General features: G+C 44.4%; 1 protein-coding gene across 1 annotated transcript in view; it reads left to right on the top strand.

Moving 5' to 3' along the window:
* Positions 1–23,155, top strand: part of LOC142244987 (lactase/phlorizin hydrolase-like) — a 43,625-nt gene that overhangs the window by 12,118 nt on the left and 8,352 nt on the right. Inside the window, exons 4-14 of the mRNA XM_075317154.1 lie at positions 2,415–2,520; positions 5,321–5,399; positions 5,732–6,398; positions 6,690–7,335; positions 7,456–9,009; positions 9,106–9,374; positions 10,555–10,845; positions 13,609–13,807; positions 17,107–17,309; positions 17,393–17,502; positions 17,731–17,865. Of these exons, the coding sequence (XP_075173269.1) occupies positions 2,415–2,520; positions 5,321–5,399; positions 5,732–6,398; positions 6,690–7,335; positions 7,456–9,009; positions 9,106–9,374; positions 10,555–10,845; positions 13,609–13,807; positions 17,107–17,309; positions 17,393–17,502; positions 17,731–17,865 (4,259 nt within the window). The remainder of the gene's footprint in view (positions 1–2,414; positions 2,521–5,320; positions 5,400–5,731; positions 6,399–6,689; positions 7,336–7,455; positions 9,010–9,105; positions 9,375–10,554; positions 10,846–13,608; positions 13,808–17,106; positions 17,310–17,392; positions 17,503–17,730; positions 17,866–23,155) is intronic.

Raw genomic sequence — 23,155 nt, 5'->3', positions numbered from 1 at the left:
TATAGGGTGCGGAAGTGACGGACTCAAGGGTTGAAGGGTTCCAAAACCTCTAGGGAATCTAGTCCCTTAAATGATTTATGACAATTTGAGAGCCCTAATACCAATTTTGCATTGGGGCCAAAATGCGTCAGCTGCCCCTGTAAAGAAAATCAGGGTAAGATTCAATTAAAGAAAAAGTAATTTGCATTTTTGTGCATATGACGGTTATAAAGGTCCACGTGTCTCCATGGTAACAGACTACAAACAATTCTGGCGTAGTCAGATCCAGCAGTCATTCTCTATCTCTGAGTTTCTTGTTAACATACATTTACAACTTAGCAAGTATGCCTGCAGGATCAGAGGTTGTTTGTAGAATGTATTCGTGGAAATACATTGATCTGCATAATAGCTGTGATGAAAAGCATAAAATACACTTAGGAAAACCAAAAATATTATTCCAGTCCTTGATCACTTGTGTGGTGTCACTGCTGCAGAAATGAACTCTTGTTGACAGGTTCCTCTTAAAGAAGTTTTTCCCACCAACAATATTAATTTTAATTAATAGATCTCGGAATAATAATAATTTCCACAATTGGATGTGTTTAAATAGAATGTTCCTGTGCTGAGATAATCTTCTATATGTGTCCCTGCTGTGTACTGTGTAATGGCCGTGTCTGACCGTACAGGACATGGTCTGATCATATCACAGGTCCTGCGCAGAGGAGGAAGTAAAAGAGTATACAGACATTACAGCACAGGATCTCAAATTATTCTTTTGAGGTAAAACATTTTTTAAAAAACATGCATGTTTTACCTCACAATTAAAATTATCTATGATCCCATGCTGTAATGTATGTATACTCTTTTAGATTGTGAGCCCCAATGTGGACAGTGATTATGATGTATGTAAAGCACTGCGGAATATGTTGGTGCTCTATAAAAATAAAGATTATTATTATTACTAGCTGTAGTACCGGCATTGCCCAGGATAGTAATTGTCTCTCTCCCAGTCTCTGTCTGTCTGTCTCTCTGTCTGTCTCTTTCCTTGTCTGTCTGTGTCTATGTCTCTGTCTGTCTTTCTATCTCTGTCTGTCTTTGTATCAATCTATCTGTCTCTATCTCTGTGTCTGTCTCTATGTCTGTGTTTGTCTGTCTCTCTCTTGCCTCGTCTGTCTCTTGCCCCGTTTGTCTCTTTCCAGGTCTGTCTCTTTCCAGGTCTATCTCTTTCCAGGTCTGTCTCTTTCCAGGTCTGTCTCCTCTTTCCCCATCTGTGTCTTTCCCCCATCTGTCTCTTTTCGCATCTGTCTTTGTCTCTCTGTCTGTCTATTTCCCCATCTGTCTCATTCCTGGTCTGACTCTTTCCATGTCTGTCTCTTTCCAGGTCTGTCTCTTTCCAGGTCTGTCTCTTTCCAGGTCTGTTTTTCTCTGTCTCTCTGTCTGTCTCTTTCCTTGTCTGTTCTTCCCAGGTCTGTCTCTTTCCAAGTCTGTCTCTTTCCAAGTCTGTCTCTTTCCAAGTCTGTCTCTTTCCAAGTCTGTCTCTTTCCCTGTCTGCCCATCTCTGTCTGTCTCTTTCTTTGTCTGTCTCTAAATCTCTGTTTATTTCCCCATCTGTCTCTTTGCAGCTCTGTCTCTTACCCCGTCTGTCTTTCCGTCTCTTCCCTTGTCGCTTTCCCTTTCTGTCTTTGTCCATCTCTTTGTCTGTGTCTTTTCCTGTCTGTCTCTTTCCCTGTCTGCCTGTCTGTCTGTCTCTTTCGTTGTTTGTCTCTATTTCTCTGTCTCTTTCCCCGTCTGTCTCAATCAAGGTCTGTCTCTTTCCCCATCTGTCTTTGTCTGTCTCTCTGTCTGTCTCTGTCCCTGTCTGCCTCTTTCCCCATCTGTCTCTTTCCCCATCTGTCTCTTTCCAGGTCTGTCTCTTTCACCGTCTGTCTCTTTCACCGTCTGTCTCTTTCACCGTCTGTCTCTGTCTGTATCTCTCTGTCTCTTTCCCTGTCTGTCTCTTTCTGTCTCTCTATCCGTCTCCCCACTGACATCATATTACCTCACACATAAGCTTCGTATACTAACAATGTCCTTTGTTTCTATAGCAACCAATCACAGCTGCTATTAATAACCTGTAGTTCCAGGCTCCATTCACTTTAATGGAGGCAGGTTTTTTGGAGAGTAACTGTAAAGCGCGGGATTAAATTTTCCTGTCAAAACATAGTCTACAACGTTCCCTGAGTCACATGAGGCGTCTGTGCAAAATTTTGTGATTGTAAATGCAACAGTGCAGATTCCTTTAGCGGACACAAACACACACACACACACACACACACAGCTTTATATATTAGATTACTACTTTTCAATCACACTTTTCATGTGTCCCTTACCAGTGTTATATATTTTTTCTGTAGTGTTATAATATATAACTGCCGCCATTATTACTATTATTTCAGAACATCAAGCAGGATCTGGACGTGTTGGTTTTCAGCCTAGACCTAAATGACTGCAGCTCTGTAAATGATGAAAATAAATATCTCTCTGCCTTTGCAATGCTTAAAGGTAAAGTAGTGATGTTAGATACAAGGGTTAAAGTATATGTCCAACTTTACACCCACATTTATGTAATGCATCTAAAGTAATAAACTATAATTCTGCCTTTTCTTTTGTGCTCTGTATAGAATGCTTACATCTGTCTCCATGGTAACAGACTACAAACAAACCCCGAGTAGGCTGACACAAATCGTATTCACTTTTTTTCTGTTTCCCATCTTTTCCTCACATTCATTTTAAGTCAGGCCTGTTTCACACATCAGTATTTTGGGGGGTATGTGTGCTTTCCACTATTTTTGAGGCTACATCAGGATTCTACATTCTACAGGATGCTACATTCATTACAATGAATTTTCTTTCTCACATGTACATTTTGGAATCGATTATTTACAAAAAATGGGAATGCCGCCATTTGATCCATGTTGTAGATCAAATTTTGTCAGTAACCTCATGAAAGAAGCTGATGTCACACAGATGTTATCCAAGTGATGTCCGTATTTTAATGTTTAATGGAGGGAGAATGTAAGATTTTTTTTTTTTCCATATGAGAAAAACAGATGCAAATAGAATTGTAAAAACTGACACATGGACCAAAATGGGTCCAGGACACAGTATTTTTCACGTAAAAGGCAAAAAAAAAATATGAGGTGTGAATACGGCCTTGGGTCCTGTGCGTGTCACGGGCAGAGGGGACGCGCTCGCCACGCTCGGGTCCGGGGCTTCTGATGCTCAGTGGCTCGAGCGGTGGGCCGGACCCGGGGACTCGAGCAGCGCTCCTCACCCGTGAGTGAAAAGGGATAGTTTGTTTGGGGAGAGAGTTCGTGACGCCACCCACAGGACGTGGTGATGATGGCACCACCGCTGCTGGTGACGGGGATCCCGAGAGAGATGGTAGGGAGCAGCGAAGATGTTGGCCCCTCCGTGGGTAGGGGTTGGTGATCCCGGGGCCCGGTGGTGTAACGGAGAGGCTGGATGGCTGGGGAGCAGGGTTGCAGGGACAGCACGGCGCGGTGCCGGACAGCACTGGTGTACTCACTCAGACAATCAATGACAGAGTCTCTGGTAAACCAAACGGCCGGATGGACGGGTCCCGCAGCCGGCTGCAGTGTTGTTGTTGTGCTCTCCCCGGACGGCTGATGGTGGCTGTCTTTCCCTGCACCTTTTAGAATGTTCTGACTCCTGTGGTTGCCCACCGGTAGTCCGCTCCCTGGTGTGTAGGTGCTGTAGGAGCCCGTTTTGCCCGCAGGCGCGGGCCCTTGGATCTCTAGCCTGAGGCGGTGGCTGTATATCCTCTCGGTGTGGACTGTTGCCTTCTGTCGGGTCTTGGTTGTTGGGAAAGCCCTGGGGTTCCTGTCACACTCGGATTTGACTATTGTCGGCGGCTCCAAGCCTGGTCGGGGTCCGATGGCCCTGCCTGTGTGCTTAGCCTCACTCCGCTCCCCGGTTCGGTACCGGCGGGCCAACGCCCGACCCCGGTCCTACGGCTCTGCAGAGTTCCGCTAACTCCTGCAGACGGCCACCACCATCTGCCAACCTTGCTGTCAGTGCCTGGGCTCCTACCCAGGCACACACAGTTTGTGTCCTCTCACTTTCACCTCCAGAACTAATCTGCTCCTTTTCCCGCCTCCAGGCCTGTGAACTCCTTGGTGGGTGGGGCCAACCGCCTGGCTCCGCCCCACCTGGTGTGGACATCAGACCCTGGAGGGAGGCAACAAGGGTTTTTGTCTGACTGGTGTAACTGTCTAGGGTAGGGGGTGTGTATGTTGCAAAGTCTGTGACTACCTGGCTAGTCCAGGGCGTCACATGCGCACAGTGCAGTTTTGGGTAGTTTGTTGCCCTAAACTGCTGCATTTCCTTCCCCAGCAAAGTCTATGAGAATTCAGAAAGGCTGTGCGCCCGTTGCTTCTTTTTTGCCTGCTGTTTTGGGTGCAGAAAAAAAGAAGCAGTGTGTCACTTCTTTTTGCATTTTTCCATTGAATATAGTGAAAAAACGCATGGGAAAAAATGCACCAAAACAAGTAAAAACGCACCAAAAACACGTGAAAAACACTTGCGCTTTTCTTTCGACCAGAGGTGCGTTTTTCTGCCAGAGGGTGCGCTTTTTTTCATAGATTATAAGTATAACTCCCTGATTTCCAATATCTGTCATTCTGTAAAATTACAGGAAGGCCATATGCGCCAGCTGCGTTTTTTTTAGAAAGGCTGTGCTTCTTTTTTCCCTTGCAGTTTTGGGTACAGAAAATTAGGCAGCATGTCACTTCTTTGGGCATTTTTGACCTGTGTTTTGCCTTTGAAAACAGTTAAAAAAAAAAAAAAAAAGCGCATGGGCCAAAAAGCACTAAAAACGCACCAAAACGAAGCAAAAATGCATGTATTTTTTGGATGCGTTTTTCGGCCAAAGTTACGTTTTTCTACCAGAGGGTGCGTTTTTCGCTGAAGGCACAAAACTGTAGCGTGCGCCCATAGCCTTAATCTTGAAATTCCATATCGACAGTAAAGGAATGAAAAGTAGAGAGGAGGGAAGGGACGATGCATTTGTAAAAAGCCGGGTGACTCTGTGACTAAGTGATATCCCCACTGCTATTAAAGCTACATACTATGAAGAAGAGGTCGGGCGATATAGGAAGAAAGAACAATAGAGTTACTATTCTAAGTGTTAATATAGGTTCTAGAGGCGATGGGCTAATACTGTATACGTCATTGTAAAGCAGCCAATGCTGGTATGTGGCTATGGAGGTCAATGGGAACGTCGGTGTAAAGGAAGAGCTAAACAATAAATCGTGTCATATTTATTTGTTTTTTTTTACAGCATTGAGCGGCTCCGGTGAAGGATTTTTAGGTTACGATGTCAGTCCATTTATGCCGGAGTCAAATGCCAATGACAAAAGGTCAGTGTAAAAACTGTTTCCGCCACGTATTGTGGCGTCGAAACAACATGTACATTTTCTGGTAACGTAACCTTAAATACCCTTACAAAGCATTGACTCATATGTCTCTTCTTGATAAATGGTGAAACCATAAAGGTCTATCGGTTACTGAGAAACAAAAATATAGGTGGCTGCTACCGTAATATGGCTGCTCTTCTTGTGGTCATGCTAAAGAAAGCGATTCCAAGAACATATTGTAATGGCCAAACTTTGACTTAGTGGAATATGTTGTGATTTACACTTTTGGATGGGAACTCTCGTAACTTTTTCTTTGTGTTATCTTTGTACTTTAGTGTGGAATATTCGATGGGAACATCACGCTCAGCGTTCACCACTGTATGGGCTAAATTTGGGGTCCAGACACCAGCAGAGAGAGACGTCTTCTTACATGATACATTCCCTGAAGGTTTCCTTATGGGCTCTTCATCTTCAGCCTTCAAAGTAGAAGGGGGCTGGTCCGAGGGGGGTAAAGGACAATCTATATGGGATGTTTTTGGACAACAGGGCCAAGCCAATAACAATGCAACCGCCAATGTGGCCTGTGACAGCTACAATAAGATTGACTATGACGTGTATCTTCTGAAGGGTCTACAGTCTAAGGTCTATCACTTCTCCATCTCCTGGTCCAGAATATGCCCAACAGGACTGAAATCCAAAGTCAACTCCGCCGGCGTGAAATATTATAACAAATTAATCGACAGGTTAATCAAAGAAAATATCAAACCGATAGTAACTTTATATCACTGGGATCTGCCCCAGGCTCTGCAGGAGTCCGGGGGCTGGCAGGATGAATCCACCATCGAGGCATTCATGGAATATGCAGATTTCTGCTTCAACAGTTTTGGAGATAGAGTTCAACAATGGATAACGTTCCATGAACCTTGGGTGGTCAGTTACGCTGGTTACGGCACCGGACAACATGCACCGGGGATCAAAGACCCAGGAATTGCCTCTTTTAAGGTACAAAGAGGGAATTATAAAATATAGAAAATATTTACTTCCTTAAAAATATATGGAAGGTCATTTGGTTGCATAAATATTGTATAAAACATTAACTTTTTATGAGTAGAAATGTCACCATGGAAATGCTTATCGGTCGATGTACTGTCTCGCTATTTCTGTAGGTTACTGAGATATGCAGAATAATATAACAGCAGAAATGATTAGATCCTTACAGACTTATCACAACATAGAGGGTAGGGGAATAGATCGGTATTTCTCTAATTAAGTCTTGTACGTTGTATCTTGTAGGTGTCACATAATATTGTGAAAGCTCACGCTAAGGCCTGGCATGTCTACAACGACAAGTACCGGGCCGTACAGAAAGGTCAGGTGGGAATCTCTCTAAATTCAGACTGGGCAGAACCAAAAGACCCTAATAATCCAGATGACGTGATCGCGGCTGAGCGATACCTCCAGTTTATGATCGGGTGGTTTGCCCATCCAATTCTTATCAATGGGGATTACCCAGAAGTTCTTAAGACCCAGGTCCTTGACATAAATACCCAATGTGTCGCCACAGTGGCAGAACTGCCCACATTTACTGAGGAGGAGAAGGCCTACGTCAATGGCACTGCAGACTTCCTTGGCATCTCCCACTATACTTCCCGGTTGGTGAATGCCTCCGAAAGCCCGAGTTGTGAGGCTAATTATGATAATATTGGAGGATTTGCCTCCCATGTGGATCCTTCATGGCCGACCACCGAATCTCCATGGATCTACGTGGTACCATGGGGTCTCAGGAGGCTTTTGAACTTTGTCAAAGAAGAATATGGAAATGGAGGGCTTCCCATATATATAACTGGAAATGGTATCCCTACACCATACACCGGAGAGGTGTTCAATGACACAGCTCGAGTGGAGTATTTGACGGCCTACATCAATGAAGCCTTGAAAGGTAATAAGATAGAGTTCCTGTATATAATATGCATGCTAACTAGTTATCGACACTAGATATTCTGTTTACTTGTAATTAATGACATTAAGTCCTAACCTTGGTCGCTTTATACCTTTGCAGCTGTCCAGACTGACAAAGTGGCAGTAAATTCATATATTGTCCGATCCTTGCTCGATAGCTTTGAAGGACCTCAAGGATACCACCAAAGATATGGTTTGCATTATGTGAATTTTGACGATGGTAACAGACATAGGACCCCCAAAGAATCAGCCTATCAATTCTCGAATATCATTGAAAATAATGGTTTTCTAAAAACAAAGCAAATGAAATTAGGTTCTTCAAGTTTGAGTTGGTTACATTCAAGAAAGTTGCCCCCTCTACCAGCGTCAGAAGTGCCTTCCACTTCGAAAGTTGTATGGGAAAAATTTTCAGGGCAAACAGCCTTTGAAAGGGACATGTACCATTACTCAACATTTCCCAAAGATTTTAAATGGGGAGTGTCCACCTCAGCATATCAGATTGAAGGAGGATGGGACGCTGATGGAAAAGGACCAAGTACCTGGGACGTATTCACACAGACTGGAAGCAATATTGCTGACGGTACAAGTGGGAATGTTGCCTGTGATAGTTACCACCAGCTTGATGCAGACTTGTACATGTTGAGAAGTCTGGGGGTGAACAGCTACCGCTTCTCCATCTCATGGTCTCGAATCTTCCCTACTGGACAGGGCACGGTCAATACTAATGGTGTGGAGTATTATAATAGGCTTATTGATGGCCTACTGGCAAGCAACATCTCACCCATGGTGACCCTTTACCACTTTGACCTTCCTCAGGCTCTCCAAGACTTGGGTGGTTGGGAGGATGATAGAGTTCTAGAGGCTTTTCACAACTATGCAGACTTTTGTTTTACAACTTTTGGAGACAGAGTCAAATTTTGGATGACTTTTAACCAACCCCATTCAATAGTAACTGCTGGGTATGGGCTTGGTGTTATTCCACCTAGCATGAAGAACGATCCTGGCTCAGCTCCATACAGAGTAGCACATAATCTGATCAAAGTCCACGCTAGAGTTTACCATACCTATGATGAGAAGTACAGAGCAAGTCAAGGAGGTCTCATATCAATAAGTCTCAACACAGAATGGGTGGAACCGAAAGACCACACCGATGCAAGGGACGTAGAAGCGGCTGATCGCTACTTACAATTTACTTTAGGATGGTTTGCCCACCCTATATTAAAAAATGGTGACTACCCTGAGATAATGAAACGGCAAGTAGCCACTAAGAGTGAGCTACAAGGTCTCCAATTGTCTCGGCTTCCATCTTTTACAGATGTGGAGAAGACCTACATCCAAGGGACAGTCGATGCTTTTTCCATAAACATCTACGCCACAAAAATAGTTAGTCATAGAACGGAGGTGCTCAATCCACCAAATTTTCAAACCGATATTGACATTGCAGAAGAATATGCTTTCAACTGGCCAACGTCAGCCATTGACCAGCACAGACCAGTAGCCTGGGGACTTAGGAGACTGCTCAACTGGGTGAAAGAAGAGTACGGAGATGTCCCTATATACATCACCGAAAATGGTGTTTCAACAGATAAAGATGACTTTGATGATACGGCACGAATATTTTACTATAAAACTTACATTGACGAGGCATTGAAAGGTATGAAACTTGCGGTATGAGTAAAAGTGTTTTGTTAATGACAGCACAGAGCATTTCAGGAGAGAGTAGTGACGTGTATATCTTTCCTTCTTTCAGCTCACAGTCTAGACGGGGTAAACCTTAATGGTTACACAGCCTGGGGCCTTATGGACAACTTTGAATGGACTTCGGGTTACACTGTGCGTTTTGGGCTGCACCATGTGGATTTCACAAATCCCAACCGTCCAAGGACTGCGAAACGATCTGCCATGTATTACTCTGAGGTTGTACGCAACAATGGTATCCCGTTACAGAAAGAGGAAGAGTTTCTATACGGAGAGTTTCGACCGGACTTTGCTTGGAGCGTGGCATCCGCAGCTTATCAGGTTAGACATAACTGACATACTTAAAGGGGCTCTCCACTTTGGATAATGCCTATTTATTAGATGATGACCTCAAAAAAAAGCAAATACATAATCTTTTGTCTCCTTATTGAAAAGAACCTGGAGAATTAACTGTTTAATCTTCTGCGAAAAAATGCTAAACCAACAGTTCTTGTGTAGAAAAATGTTTTGTTTTCTTTTAATTAAAAAATAATATTCTTTGTAGCAGGATTTATTTATTTATTTATTATAGCAGCAAATGTGCCCACAGTGCTTTTTTTCAGCACAAAAAAGATGGGGGATTTATTTGCTTCTTTTCATGTTTTTTTTCATGTTTTTTTCATGCTTTTTTTCATGCTTTTTTTTCTTGCTTCTTTTCATACTTACTTTCATGCTTTTTTCATGCTTTCAGCTATGTGCCCACAGTGCTTTTTTTCAGCACAAAGAAGCTGCTTTTTTCATACGTTCATGCTTCTTTTCATGCTTCTTATATATTGAGATAGGGAAAAAAAAGCAGGAAAAAAGCAGAAACAATTGACATGTCGCTTCTTTTTTTAGCAACAAAAAAAGCAAGGAAAAAAAGAAGCACTGTGGGCACAGCACGTCACAATTCTCATAGACTTTGCTGGGATGAATTTTCCTTCCTTTTTAAAAAAGCAAGGAAAAAAGCAGGAAAAAAGTCCTGTGGGCACAGGTTTGTTTGTTTTTCAGCAGAAGAATTCCCTTTGCATTTGGTGCTTAACATGATAGTGGCGTGATTGCCAGCACCAGGGGTGATTGCAGGGGTAACAAAATGATCCCTGAGAATGACCAGAAAAACATTCACCCTTAATGCAGTATGTGGTAGTATTATAACGGCACTGAGTGGCGGTATTGTGTGGACATTGTATTGCAGAATTTAGATATCAAAATTCCATTTTGTGTGTAGGAGTCTTCTTGCAGTCCAGCTATTATTGTCCCAGTTCCTACAGTTTTTTATAATAATATGGAATATTACCCAGAGCCCATTGACTTTAATAGGAAACCAGAGCAAAACCTCAGATTTTTGCCTGACGAGTCCTTTTCCATAAACCCAACATTTTCTATTCATTGAGGGATTTGAGGAACAGAAACATGAAGTGTATAAGAAAGTTGTAAAACTTTTTGCAGTGATAATGGCTGTGATGTTGTTTTTGGTCCTCAGAGTGAAGGAGGATGGAGAGCCGATGGAAAAGGCCTGAGTATCTGGGACAAGTTTGCACATTCTCTGGGCAGAATCGCCAATGATGAAAATGGTGATGTGGCCTGTGACAGCTACAACAAAGTGGACAAGGATGTGGAGCTTCTCAAAAATCTAAAAGTCGCACATTACCGATTTTCTATCTCCTGGCCACGGATCCTCCCTGACGGAACACTGGGCAATGTGAATGAAGCCGGCATCACCTACTACAGCAAGCTGATTGACATGCTGTTGGCAGCCAATATTAAGCCTCAGGTAATAAGGGTGGTCTCAAAGGGGTATCACAATGTTAGGTGGTATATAATGGCCGCAGAATACGCCCTAAATGCCAGATAGATGTCCCATCTCTTACAAGGAGAACCCAGACGTCATATTCTTCATGCACATAAGAAGTGACAGCAGAGGTTCTAAAGATGGGAGTACCCACCTTTAAGGCATTTCTAATACATCTTAGGCTATGTGTCCACGCTGCGGAAAATGCGCGGATTTTGCCACGGATTTCTCGCAGAAAAGCCGCGGATTTTCCGAAAATCTGCAGCAGCGGCACTTCCCAGCCATTTCTATGGCATTTTGGAAATGCTGTGCCCATGCTGCGGATTTTTCCGCGGCGGATTTGGTGCGGATTTTGATCCAGAAAAATCTGCAACATGTCAATTATTGTTGTGGATTTTGATCCGGATTTTGGCTTTAAAATTGGGGGGGGGAAAAAAAATCCGCACCAAAATCCGCGGCAATTCCGCGGTAAATCCGCGGCAAATCCGCACCTTTGAAAAGGTGCGGATTTTGATGCAGAAAAATCCGCAGCAACATTTTCCCGTGGACACATAGCCTTAAGGGCCAGTCCCTCTTTAAATAAATAAGTGGCAAGTCCCCAATGCCACTGCATAGGCACATTTTATTAACGCACTGACCACAAATACCGTGCCCATATACTCGGGAAAAGGAATAGATCTGCCAAATGTAGTTTCCATCTCACTCTGCAGCCAGAAGACCAGCCTTTGATCGCCACCATTTAACCCCATGCATGCTGCAATCAATGTGTGATAGAAAAACATGGTGGCTTTAAAGGGATTGTGTGTGTGTGTGTGTGTGTTTTTTTAACCTAAATATATGCATTTGCAGCTAAAAATCATTTTTGCAATTGGGTTTCAGTAAAAATGTTTGCACCATTTGGCTCTTACAGGCTCTTTGTTTCCCTGCACATTCAACTTTGATGTGGTCTATGGTCATAAATCCACTTAGAGGAGCTCAGAAAGATAGGGATAAATGAGTTACCAACTCCCCCATCAGACTGTCATAAAGGTTCAACTGATGGATCTCAGTTAGCTCATGCTGCAGCCAGTGATAAACAGGGTAACACAGCAAATGGTGCAAGTTTGTAATGAAACTTGAAGGGGTATTATTTTTAACTTAAGGGTTATACCAATCTCCAAGAGCCATTTCCAATATGTAGTAGGTATAATAATAATATATAAATAATAATAATAACAATAATATTAGCAAATACCTCTAATTAGAAATGTAGTATAGCCCTCCTGATATAGCCATGTCTCTCACCTCATGTGCAGGGCATTGCAGCTTAGGTATCCATGGTTATAGCCACTCATAGTGAGTTAGGCGCTGCTCACATTAGCAGTATTTTCTGCAGGGACAGATCTATTGCAGATGCGCTCCAGCTCAATTCACCTCCAATGGAATTGCGGCAAGATGCGGCCATGTGTGATGCACGCAACCGCATGTGACCGCATCCCGCCACGACTCCATTGGAAATGAACCGAAACGGATCCGGCCCTGCGGCAAAATACCGCTGATGTGAACGGCGTCTTAGATAGTTGCTTGTGGATATATCCATGGATACCTAAGCTGCAATGCCCTGCACATGAGGTAAGAGACATGGCTATATCAGGAGAACTATACTACATTTCTAACTGGAGATATTTGCTATTATTATTATACCTACTACCGTGTTTTTAAAAAAATAAGCCTTAGCAGGGATTTTCAGCATTTTCGGAGCAGGGCTTAAATATAAGCCCTCCCCTAAAATAAGCCCTAGTGCTTTTTTGGGGAGTGAAAAAAGTATAAGACAGTGTCTTATTTTTGGAAAAACATGGTACATATTGGGATATCATAGGATCTTGGAGATTTGAATACCTCTAAGTTAAAAAAATAATTTGTAGCCCTTACTATGGTCCTCAATGGACCCCCATTCTAGGTGCTATCCAGCGATAGCTGCCGATCACTGTGAGGGGAGCGCATATCGCTGCTGTTCTCTAAGGCTAGGTTCAGAGGATCACATGTCGAATTGGCAATTTTTCATCCCAAAAAAATACTGTGTAATTTTTCCTCCCTAATATTTTTACATACATCCGGATTACATTCATGTGAACTCTCTCATTGACTTTTATTGCTCTGTCTGCCTTCCGTGTGAGAGGTCTGTTTTGCACACGGACCCAAAATATGCTGCTGTAAGAGCCTGTTCACACATCGGAGTTTCAGGTATGTGTGCCTTTTTTTTTTCTTTTACAAATGGCACACAGGCACATTATAGTCCCTTTTTACATTTTGTTTTTGTTTTTTTTTGCAAGCTGATGGTCCGATAGCCATTTACTTAGTTCCCCGGACCCCTGATGGTGCTGATCCGGACGGCTAAATTATATATTTGTTTTAGACATTTTCTGTAGGTTTCAATTTTGTCTTCCCCTTCCCTCTCACTAGAAACAATAAATGAACCCACACATTGAATAACATGTTCAGCAGTCTTTTCTTTAATCTGAATTAGCACCTAAGAGAAAAGAAGTACGAATAAGGCAGTATGGACCGAGGCCCTCAGGCTTTATCATACACAATAGGCCTCATTTATCAAAACCGTCCATAGCAACCAATCACAGTGCAGCTTTCATTTGTGAAATCTCTCTGGTAAAATGAAAGCAATGCTGTGATTGGTTGCTATGGGTAACACAAATGGCTTATCGTTTGGTCTGTTTTGGTAATTGAGGCCTACTGTTTTCTTTTCCGTAGGTGACGATCTATCACTGGGATCTTCCTCAAGCTCTACAGGACGTAGGAGGATGGGAAAATGAGACGATCGTGGCAAGGTTTACAGATTACGCCAACCTTCTCTTCGAAAGACTGGGGGACAGGGTGAAGTTCTGGATCACAATCAATGAGCCGTACATCGTAGCTAATTTGGGGCACGGTTATGGTTCGGCAGCTCCAGGTACGTGTGAACATGGGAACCCTACGGTAGTCAACCACTTGGCTTCCATTCTCTATACAGACCTCCCACTGATTTCAATGGACATGGAATTTATGATGTGTATGTAATGCTTCATCTCACCTGTGGTGGCGCCGCAGGGGAAATGATTCCTTGCTGCCGAGATGTAGAAAGTAGTGATGAGCGAGTACTAAAAAGCTCGGGTGCTCGAAGCTCGGGCCGAGCCTCCCAAGATACTCGTGTACTCGGCCCGAGCACCGAGCCCAATGTTATCCTATGGGAGACCCGAGTATTTTTGTGAAATGACCACCGGCAGCATGTAGAAACCATAAAACTGTAAATTAAATAAAAAAACGTACGTGTGTGTGTAAGCGTGCATATATATATACACGCGGAGTGGAGTGCGGGAGGGGCCGTAGCCGAGCGGGGAAGTGTCGGGCTAAAGGCACGGTCATGCTGTGAGGGCCGGCCAATCACTGCAATTCCACAACAGGGCTGTGGCATTGCATTGGTCTGCCAGCCAATCCCTGCATAAGGGCTGGCTCTAAAAAGAGCGCCAACATGAAGACCACGAGTACAGCACGAGTATCGCGAGATTACTCGGTCCCCGCCGAGTAGCCCGAGTACATTGATACTCGTGCGAGTACCGAGTAGTAACAAGCATACTCGCTCATCACTAGTAGAAAGTCCCTCAGATCATGATTGCTTCATTATTAAGCCTTTCCAAATGCAGCCAATTTTCATTTTTCGATTATTCCTCCCGTTCCAAAATCCATAACATTTTTTATTATTCCGTTTACATATTCATATGAGGGCTTTTTTTTTTTGCAGGACGAGCTGAAGATTTTAGTAACATCATTCATTTTACCATATAATTCCTAGGAAGGGGAAAAAGTTGCAATTTTGCCATTGATTTTTGAATTTTGTGTATATGGCACTCAGTGGGTAATAAAAATGATCTGGTAACAAGATTCTGCAGGAAAGTACAATTATGGTGCTACCAAATTTGTATAGTTTATGCATATACAAACACACACACATTATATATTATATGCACAGACATTTTAGTGGTTACAAAAAATTAATTCAGAATTTTGAAAAATTTAGTTTGTCATCATTTTCTGTCGTGGGTTAGGGCTTATTTTTTTGTGCGGTGCCGTATCATTTTCATCTGTAACGTTTTTGGGTACATATACTATTTTAATAATTTTTTAATTGAATGTTAGGTTGGTAATTGGGGCCATTCGTGATGAGTGAGCACTACCATGCTCGGGTGCTCAGTACTCGTAACTAGTGATGAGCGGGCACTACCATGCTCGGGTGCTCAGTACTCATAACTAGTGATGAGTGGGCACTACCATGCTCGGGTGCTCAGTACTGGTAACTAGTGATGAGTGAGCACTACCATGATCGGGTGCTCAGTACTTGTAACTAGTGATGAGCGAGCACTACCATGCTTGGGTGCTCGTAACTAGTGATGAGTGAGCACTATCATGATCGGGTGCTCTGTACTCATAACTAGTGATGAGTGGGCACTGCCATGCTCGGGTGCTTGGTACTCGTAACTATTAATGAGTGAGCACTACTATGCTTGGGTGCTCGGTACTCGTAACTAGTGATGAGCGGGCACTACCATGCTCGGGTGCTCAGTACTGGTAACTAGTGATGAGTGAGCACTATCATGATCGGGTGCTCAGTACTCGTAACTAGTGATGAGCGGGCACTACCATGCTCGGGTGCTCAGTACTGGTAACTAGTGATGAGTGAGCACTACCATGCTCGGGTGCTCAGTACTCGTAACTAGTGATGAGCGGGCACTATCATGCTCAGGTGCTCAGTACTCGTAACAAGTGATGAGCGAGCACTACCATGCTCGGGTGCTCAGTACTTGTAACTAGTGATGAGCGGGCACTACCATGCTCAGGTGCTCAGTCTCGTAACTAGTGATGAGCGGGCACTACCATGCTCAGGTGCTCAGTCTCGTAACTAGTGATGAGCGGGCACTACCATGCTCGGGTGCTTAGTACTCGTAACTAGTGATGAGCGAGCACTACCATGCTCGGGTGCTCAGTACTGGTAACTAGTGATGAGCGGGCACTACCATGCTCCAGTGCTTAGTACTCGTAACTAGTGATGAGCGGGCACTACCATGCTCGGGTGCTCAGTACTCGTAACTAGTGATGAGCGGGCACTACCATGATCGGGTGCTCAGTACTTGTAACTAGTGATGAGCGAGCACTACCATGCTTGGGTGCTCGTAACTAGTGATGAGTGAGCACTATCATGATCGGGTGCTCTGTACTCGTAACTAGTGATGAGTGGGCACTGCCATGCTCAGGTGCTTGATACTCGTAACTATTAATGAGTGAGCACTACTATGCTCGGGTGCTCAGTACTGGTAACTAGTGATGAGCGGGCACTACCATGCTCGGGTGCTCAGTACTGGTAACTAGTAATGAGTGAGCACTACCATGCTCGGGTGCTCGGTACTCGTAACTAGTGATGAGCGGGCACTACCATGCTCGGGTGCTCAGTACTGGTAACTAGTAATGAGTGAGCACTACCATGCTCGGGTGCTTGGTACTCGTAACGAGCAGTTCTGACGCTTGGACAGCATGACTCATGTACCGAGTATAATGGAAGTCAATGCAGTAGCTCTTCTGGAAAAATACTCGACTACCCCATTATCTTCTATTATACTCAGCATTTGGGTCGAACCCATCCGAGCATCGGAACCGCTCGTTTCGAGTATCGAGCATTGTTGCTCTCTGATCTCTACTGGCTACCCAGAAATGGCAATTCTGGAGTTTCAATGTAATATTTTTTGCTTTATAGTATTTACTATATGGGTTAAGTAATGTTATCTTGATAGATTGGACTTCAGCAGATTAGCAATATCGAATATGTTTCTAATCTCCTATTAAGCTAAGGCTTCATAGCAGTACAAAGATGGCGGCGACAGTGGGACTTAGCCAACCTGACTACCTTTGCAACCCGTGGGCAATCCATGAACCTGTTGCGGTAGAGAACGGCTGATGGGCACCGGACTCAATACCCCATATGGATCGCGCCATTTAAGTGCCACATGAAAGTGGTTAAACAGGCAGCATCTGCCATGTACATTGCAGGCTCAGCTCCTGAGCCCGCTCCATACAGTAGCGCCGTATATGTACTGCATATGCAGCAAGGCTTTAACGGCATACCTTGCAATGGGACAGAGATGATCATAGTTTCTTAGTTTCATACTGTATATGACATACATTTATCAAGTATCATTTCATTTTCTGTATCATCCCTTTAAGGAATTCTCAGCAGGCCCGGGCGTGCCCCCTATGAAGTTGGGCATAACCTCATTAAGGCACATGCGGAGACCTGGCACCTGTACAACAGCACCTACAGAGCAACACAAGGAGGGATCATTTCCATCACCATTAACTCTGACTGGGCCGAACCGAGGAACCCATACAAACAAGAAGATATCGAAGCAGCACGGAGATATGTCATGGTATAAATATATATACGGCTTCTTATATATTGTAAGTCTGCTGAATGCAATGCTCCATTTCATAGTCTTACTTTCCTATATAGTTCTATGGAGGATGGTTTGCAAATCCAATTTTTAACAACGGAGATTACAACGAGATCATGAAGTCAAGAATCCTGGAGAAGAGCCTGGCACAAGGGCTAGCAAAATCGCGGTAAGAGGAATAAACAGGACCACTGAATGGGGCAGGTTGATACATTTTCCTGTATTTACATAGGTCCGGTAAATTCACAACTGGCCCCCATATTTCCATGCACCCTGGTGGGATACTGGTGGGATAGAGCCACGGCCTTCACTGAAATTAGAATGAGGAAACCGCACACACGCCCACCACGGTATTTATGGTTTGGGGGAATTTACAACCATATTTAACCCTTTACAGACTTCCGGAATTCACAGAAGAGGAGAAAAAAAGAATCAAAGGCACGTACGACTATTTTGGCTTCAATCACTACACCACAATCTTGGCCTCTCCCCTACAAATCGGGCCATCGATAGTGTCCTACGATTCAGACAGGTAGGAGCTAACAAATCAAATGCATGATCTTAAAGGGGAAGTACGCGGCATAATTCGGGGGTAAATCATTGTAATGTTGATAGTAATGATGACAGTGTAAAGTGAGGTAGATGTTGAGCGACACCTTGGCATCAGTTTGCATTTCTTTATAATACTGCCGACGGGGGTTTGCTTTTAATGGGAGCTGTATACAGCTATCTGTAGTTTGCTCCCCCTAGTGGTGGCTGCAGGTAGACTGAATTTTTGTCATTTATGCGTAAAGAGAAATCACAGAATTCGGATCCCTTAAAAAAAAAAAATCTAACTTTCATAAAGGCATCATTTGCTGTTATGGGAGTGGTCCATTACGAGACAACCCCTTCTTAATTGTTAAACCTGTCAAGGTGTAGCAGAATGGTATAGAGCCGGAGGAGCTGATCAGAGTGATATTTTTGTGGGAAACGTTTCAGTAAAGCTTGTGTTTTTTTATTCATTGAATTCCCTGGTGTTTGGATGTATGAGTCCGGTGGGTGGTCCTTATCAGTGACTGGAGCATTCCCTGTATGACTGTATGCAGGAATAGCTGTCAGTCACTATTAGGACCGCCCACTGGACTCCTCCGTATACAACCAGCAGGGAATTCAATGAATACAGTACAGGTTACACTGAATCTTTTCCAGCAAACCTATATACCATTCTGCTCAGCATCTCCTTCTCTATATCATATTGACCCCAGATCAGACTGTATGTATAATGTAACTGAATAGGATAACTGAAGTGAGCACTAATATATATATTCTGAGTTGCACTCAGAATATATATATTAGTGCTCACTTCAGTTATCCTATTCAGTTATATGTAGTTTTTTTTCTGAATGTGAACACAGCTCCTCCCCTTTCGGCCATGTTTTTTCCATCTCCTATATAAGACAGCCCTTGGTTACCCCTCTCCACCCACAGCAGTTTTTAATTGCAATGAGATGACACACAGGGTCACAGAGCTAGGGACCCCAATATAGAGATATACCTTGACGAGGTTTTGGGGCTCAGTTACATTGATCAATGCGATTGCTAAATATCTCCTTTTTCCTCATATTCATGGCAGGTATGCAAATCATTATTCACATGTTCAAGTTAGCAAGTAGCATTTTTCATTGTATTTTCCAATATTTTTCCATATGCTTGAGGCATTATACCATTATCTAAGTTTGATGTGCAGCCTTATCCTTATATTGTATGTATAATGTGACCAGTTCCTTTTAAAATAACCCAGGTAATTAAAAAAAAAAAAAACCCACATACGAGGGGCTGCTGATAAGTCTTTGGCTTTAGCCAGAAAGAAATGAGATATGATGATTAAACTTTCCATTTATTCTACATACTCTCCACTGATGTCACACTTCTTACATCGGTATTCCAAGTTCTGTAAGTCTAGCAAAAAGAAGGATTTCGGTTGTGCCTCAAACCAGGCATCCGTAGCAGCCATGGCATCAGAAATGTTGTGAATTTTGGTACCCTTGAGGTGTTTTTTCAGGTTTGGAAACAGATGATAGTCGGAGGGAGCTAAATCTGGTGAATAAGGTGGTCACCAGCTGGAAGCCCAGCTCTGCCAGTTTTGTCGTGGTCGCTTGTGCAGTGTGAGCGAAGGCGTTGTCTTGTAGGAACAAGATTCCTTTGGACAGCTTGCCGCGCCTTTTCGCCTTCAATTGGTCCAAAAGTTCAGTGTAATACCTTGCATTGATGGTGGAACCCTTTTGAAGGTAGTCCACTAGCAGCACGCCCTCCTTATCCCAGAACACAGATGCCATCACCTTAGTGGCTGATTTTTGCACCCTGATCTTCTTTGGATGAGGAGAACCACTGTGCCTCCACTCTTTTGACTGCTCATTGTTTTCAGGGTGATACAAATAAATCCAGGTCTCCTCAATAGTGACCGGTCGATCCAGGAAGTTCTTATCAGTCCGGAAATGCTGACAAATGGACCGGGAAGTTTTCACTCGCATGCTTCTCTGATCTGTTGTCAAACATTTGGGGATCCACTTTGCAGATTGTGTCGTTATCCATGAACATTTGGACATGAGGAAGCAAACACATTCACAGGAAATCCCCATGAAGTCTGCTATTGCTTCAGCTGAAATACGTGGATTCTCCAGTATGAGGTTGTGCACAGCATCGACGCTCTCCGGAACAACAACCACTCTCGGGCGTCCAGGACGTTCCTCATCATTGGGGCTAAAGTGGCCCGTTTTACATTTGGCAACCCAGTTCTTAACTGTGGAATATGAAGGGCATTGATCCCCCAATGTCTGCGACATATCACCATGAATATCCTCCGTGGACTTTCCTTGCAGAAACAAGAATTTTATCCCTCCTCTGCTCTCAGTTGCTGTGAATATCGCATTAGACTCTACCATATTGTTTTCCCACGTGCGTAGAACACTGTTGCCATAAGCAACAAACAGAAAATTTTGAAAACATATATTAGACACATAAGGCTTTCGTGTGATGTAACATTCATTACCATACAAACAAAAAAAGATCACAAAGCCAAAAACTTATCAGCAGCCCCTCGTACTCACCTCCTGGACTGGTGTCGCTCCAGCAGGGTCTCCCAGTAGTCACACAACAGTCCTAGACAACTTTAGAGCCTGGAGATGAACGGTCACCTTTTCTGACCCCCACCAGGGATCCTAAAAGGAAATTCTTCCCTACCCTAGATCACTAACCATTAACTCCTTCACTACTTTGGACCACCAGGGATTATACTTGTAGCCCAATCACTGCTCTAGACAAGCAGGTATTCTGACACACAAGTGATCCAGAAAATTAACCTCTTCACTGCCCTAGACCATCAGGGATCCTCATATTAACTCCTTTACTGCCATATATTGGCATATGCACTTGCCCCCTCTGTATTACAGCCCTTTACATATATATTTATTGAGAGCGGCTTAGGCGGCGTTCACATCCTATTAAAGGTGCATGTTTGGTCTGTAGAATATACCATGGCAGGCTGGACGTATGCCAGTGTTTGGAATACTGCAGACTTGTATGCCATATCATACAGTGGGGGGGGGAGGGTACGCAGGCATATAAGTCCTCAACACTTAGCAAAAGGATCCACTTATGGTATATTCTGGATATAGGCTTTACTTATATATTCAGCAAATACATCGAAAGCTTTTCCTTAGTGGGTAAAGTACTCGGGTCCTTGCCGACAAAGGCTCAGAGGGAACCCTGGATCAATCATAAGACTGTGCTAATCAACTGCATCGGTGTATTGTGCCACCTGGTGGTCACAGGTGGGTATTGCTGTCTTTTCATCGTTTTCTAGTATAGAAGGTAGACTTAAATCCATCAAATTCAACTCACAGCCTAATATGTCGATCCAGAGGAAGGCAAAAACCCCATGAGGCAGACCGTATTCGCCAAATTAGGGGCAAATTCCTTCCCGACTCCACAAACGGCAGTCACACGAGTTCCCTGGATCAAAGTTCCAGCAGAGAATCTACTGCACATAACCTGTAATATTATATTTTTCCAGAAAGGTATCCAGGCCCTTGAATTTTAGTTCATTAATAATAATTAAGTTTCTGCTAACATCACAAGATTTGGGATTTCCATATGCTCTTTTATTTTTTTACCAAAAATAGCTAGAAAGCAAAACAAACCGGCACTTTCCATTCTTATGCAGTGAATGGGGCCAAATACCATTTGCAGAACCTGAGCAAAACAACTGTCGCGGGCGGAGGAGGGGACGCTGCGCTCTCCCACTGCTTGGGTCCGGCTGCTGTCGCTGCTGCGGCCGCTGCTGCTCGGTGGCTCGAGCGATGGGCCGGATCCCGGGGACTCGAGCGGCGCTCCTCGCCCGTGAGTGAAAAGGGGTGGTTTTGGGGATATTGTCCGTGACGCCACCCACGGTTGTGGTGATTGTGTGGACACCACCGCTGCTCTGGACGGGGATCCCGGGAACGGTGACAGGGAGCAGCTTTGTTGTTATTTCTCCCCTCCGTGGGTAGGGGGTTGGTTGTCCCGGGGCCCGGTGATGGGGTAGGAGTGGATGGCAGGCCGGGTGCGGGGCCTGGTGAGGTGCAGGGTCGCGGGGGCAGCGCTGTGCCGTACGGCACGGTGGTACTCACTCAGCCTGAGACGATGACACAGTTCTCGGTAAAACACACGGCTGGAAAGACGGTTCCCACGGACGGTTGCTGTTGCTTTTCCCCGGTAGTTAACGGTGACTGTCTCTTTCCCTGCACCTAGTACTTCTGTTGGTTGCGATGGGTTCCCACCGGTAACCCGCTCCCCGACTTGGATATGGGCCGGAGGAGCCCCTCTTTGCCCGCAGGCGCTGGCCCTGAGAAACTGGTGCCTTGGCGGTGGCGGTGTCTCTCTCATACGGTTGGACTGTTGCCTTCAATCGGGACTTAGTTGTTTGGAAACCCGGAGGTCCCCTTCACTGACGGATTTGGCAAATTCACGGCGACTCCAAGCCCTGCCGGGATCCGAAAGGCCCCTGCCAATGGTGCTGGCTTCTCCTTGTGTACCGGTTCGGTACCGCCGGGCCACCACCCGTCCACGGTCCTTACGGCACCTCCGATAGGCCACTCCTGCAGACGGTCACCGCCGTCTGCTAACCTTGCTGTCTCCGTCCGGGGCACACACCCGGACGCTCTCAGGCTCCTAAGCTGTCACTTTTCTCTTTCCACTGTCACTACACAACTGCTCTCTCTCCTCTCCAAACTGTTCTGCCTGGTTTTCCCGCCTCCAGGACTGTGAACTCCTCGGTGGGCGGGACCAACCGCCTGGCCCACCCCCTGGTGTGAACATCAGTCCCTGGAGGAAGGCAACAAGGATTTTTGGGTCTAGCTTTGATGTGCCTAACCGGGGTGTAGGGTGTGGTGATGTCATTACCTGTGACCCCTGGCTTGTCCAGGGCGTCACACAACCGCTACCCTCTGCCAGATTATCACATTACTGATGAACAATTCAATATTCTGCATGGGAAAAAAAATATTAAAAATATATATCTATATAGCAATCAGTGCTTAGTTTTTCTGATCCAGAACTTCAAATCCTCTGCATAAACATTGGGATGGATTATAGAATTATGGCTTCTTGCAGCCACCACTAGGGGGAGCTCATTGTATACCCTTTTATTATTGCAGCCACCACTAGGATATGCTGACTCCATAGTTTTATTATTTCGCCACCACTAGGAGTAGCTCACTACACACTGATTTACTATTACAGCCACCACTAGAGGGAGCTCACTGCACACCAATTTAGTATTGCAGCCACTACTAGGGAGAGCT

This window comes from Anomaloglossus baeobatrachus, chromosome 7, assembly GCF_048569485.1.
Source record: "Anomaloglossus baeobatrachus isolate aAnoBae1 chromosome 7, aAnoBae1.hap1, whole genome shotgun sequence".
Taxonomy (NCBI): Eukaryota; Metazoa; Chordata; class Amphibia; order Anura; family Aromobatidae; genus Anomaloglossus; species Anomaloglossus baeobatrachus.
This window is presented reverse-complemented; position numbering and strand designations above follow the sequence as displayed.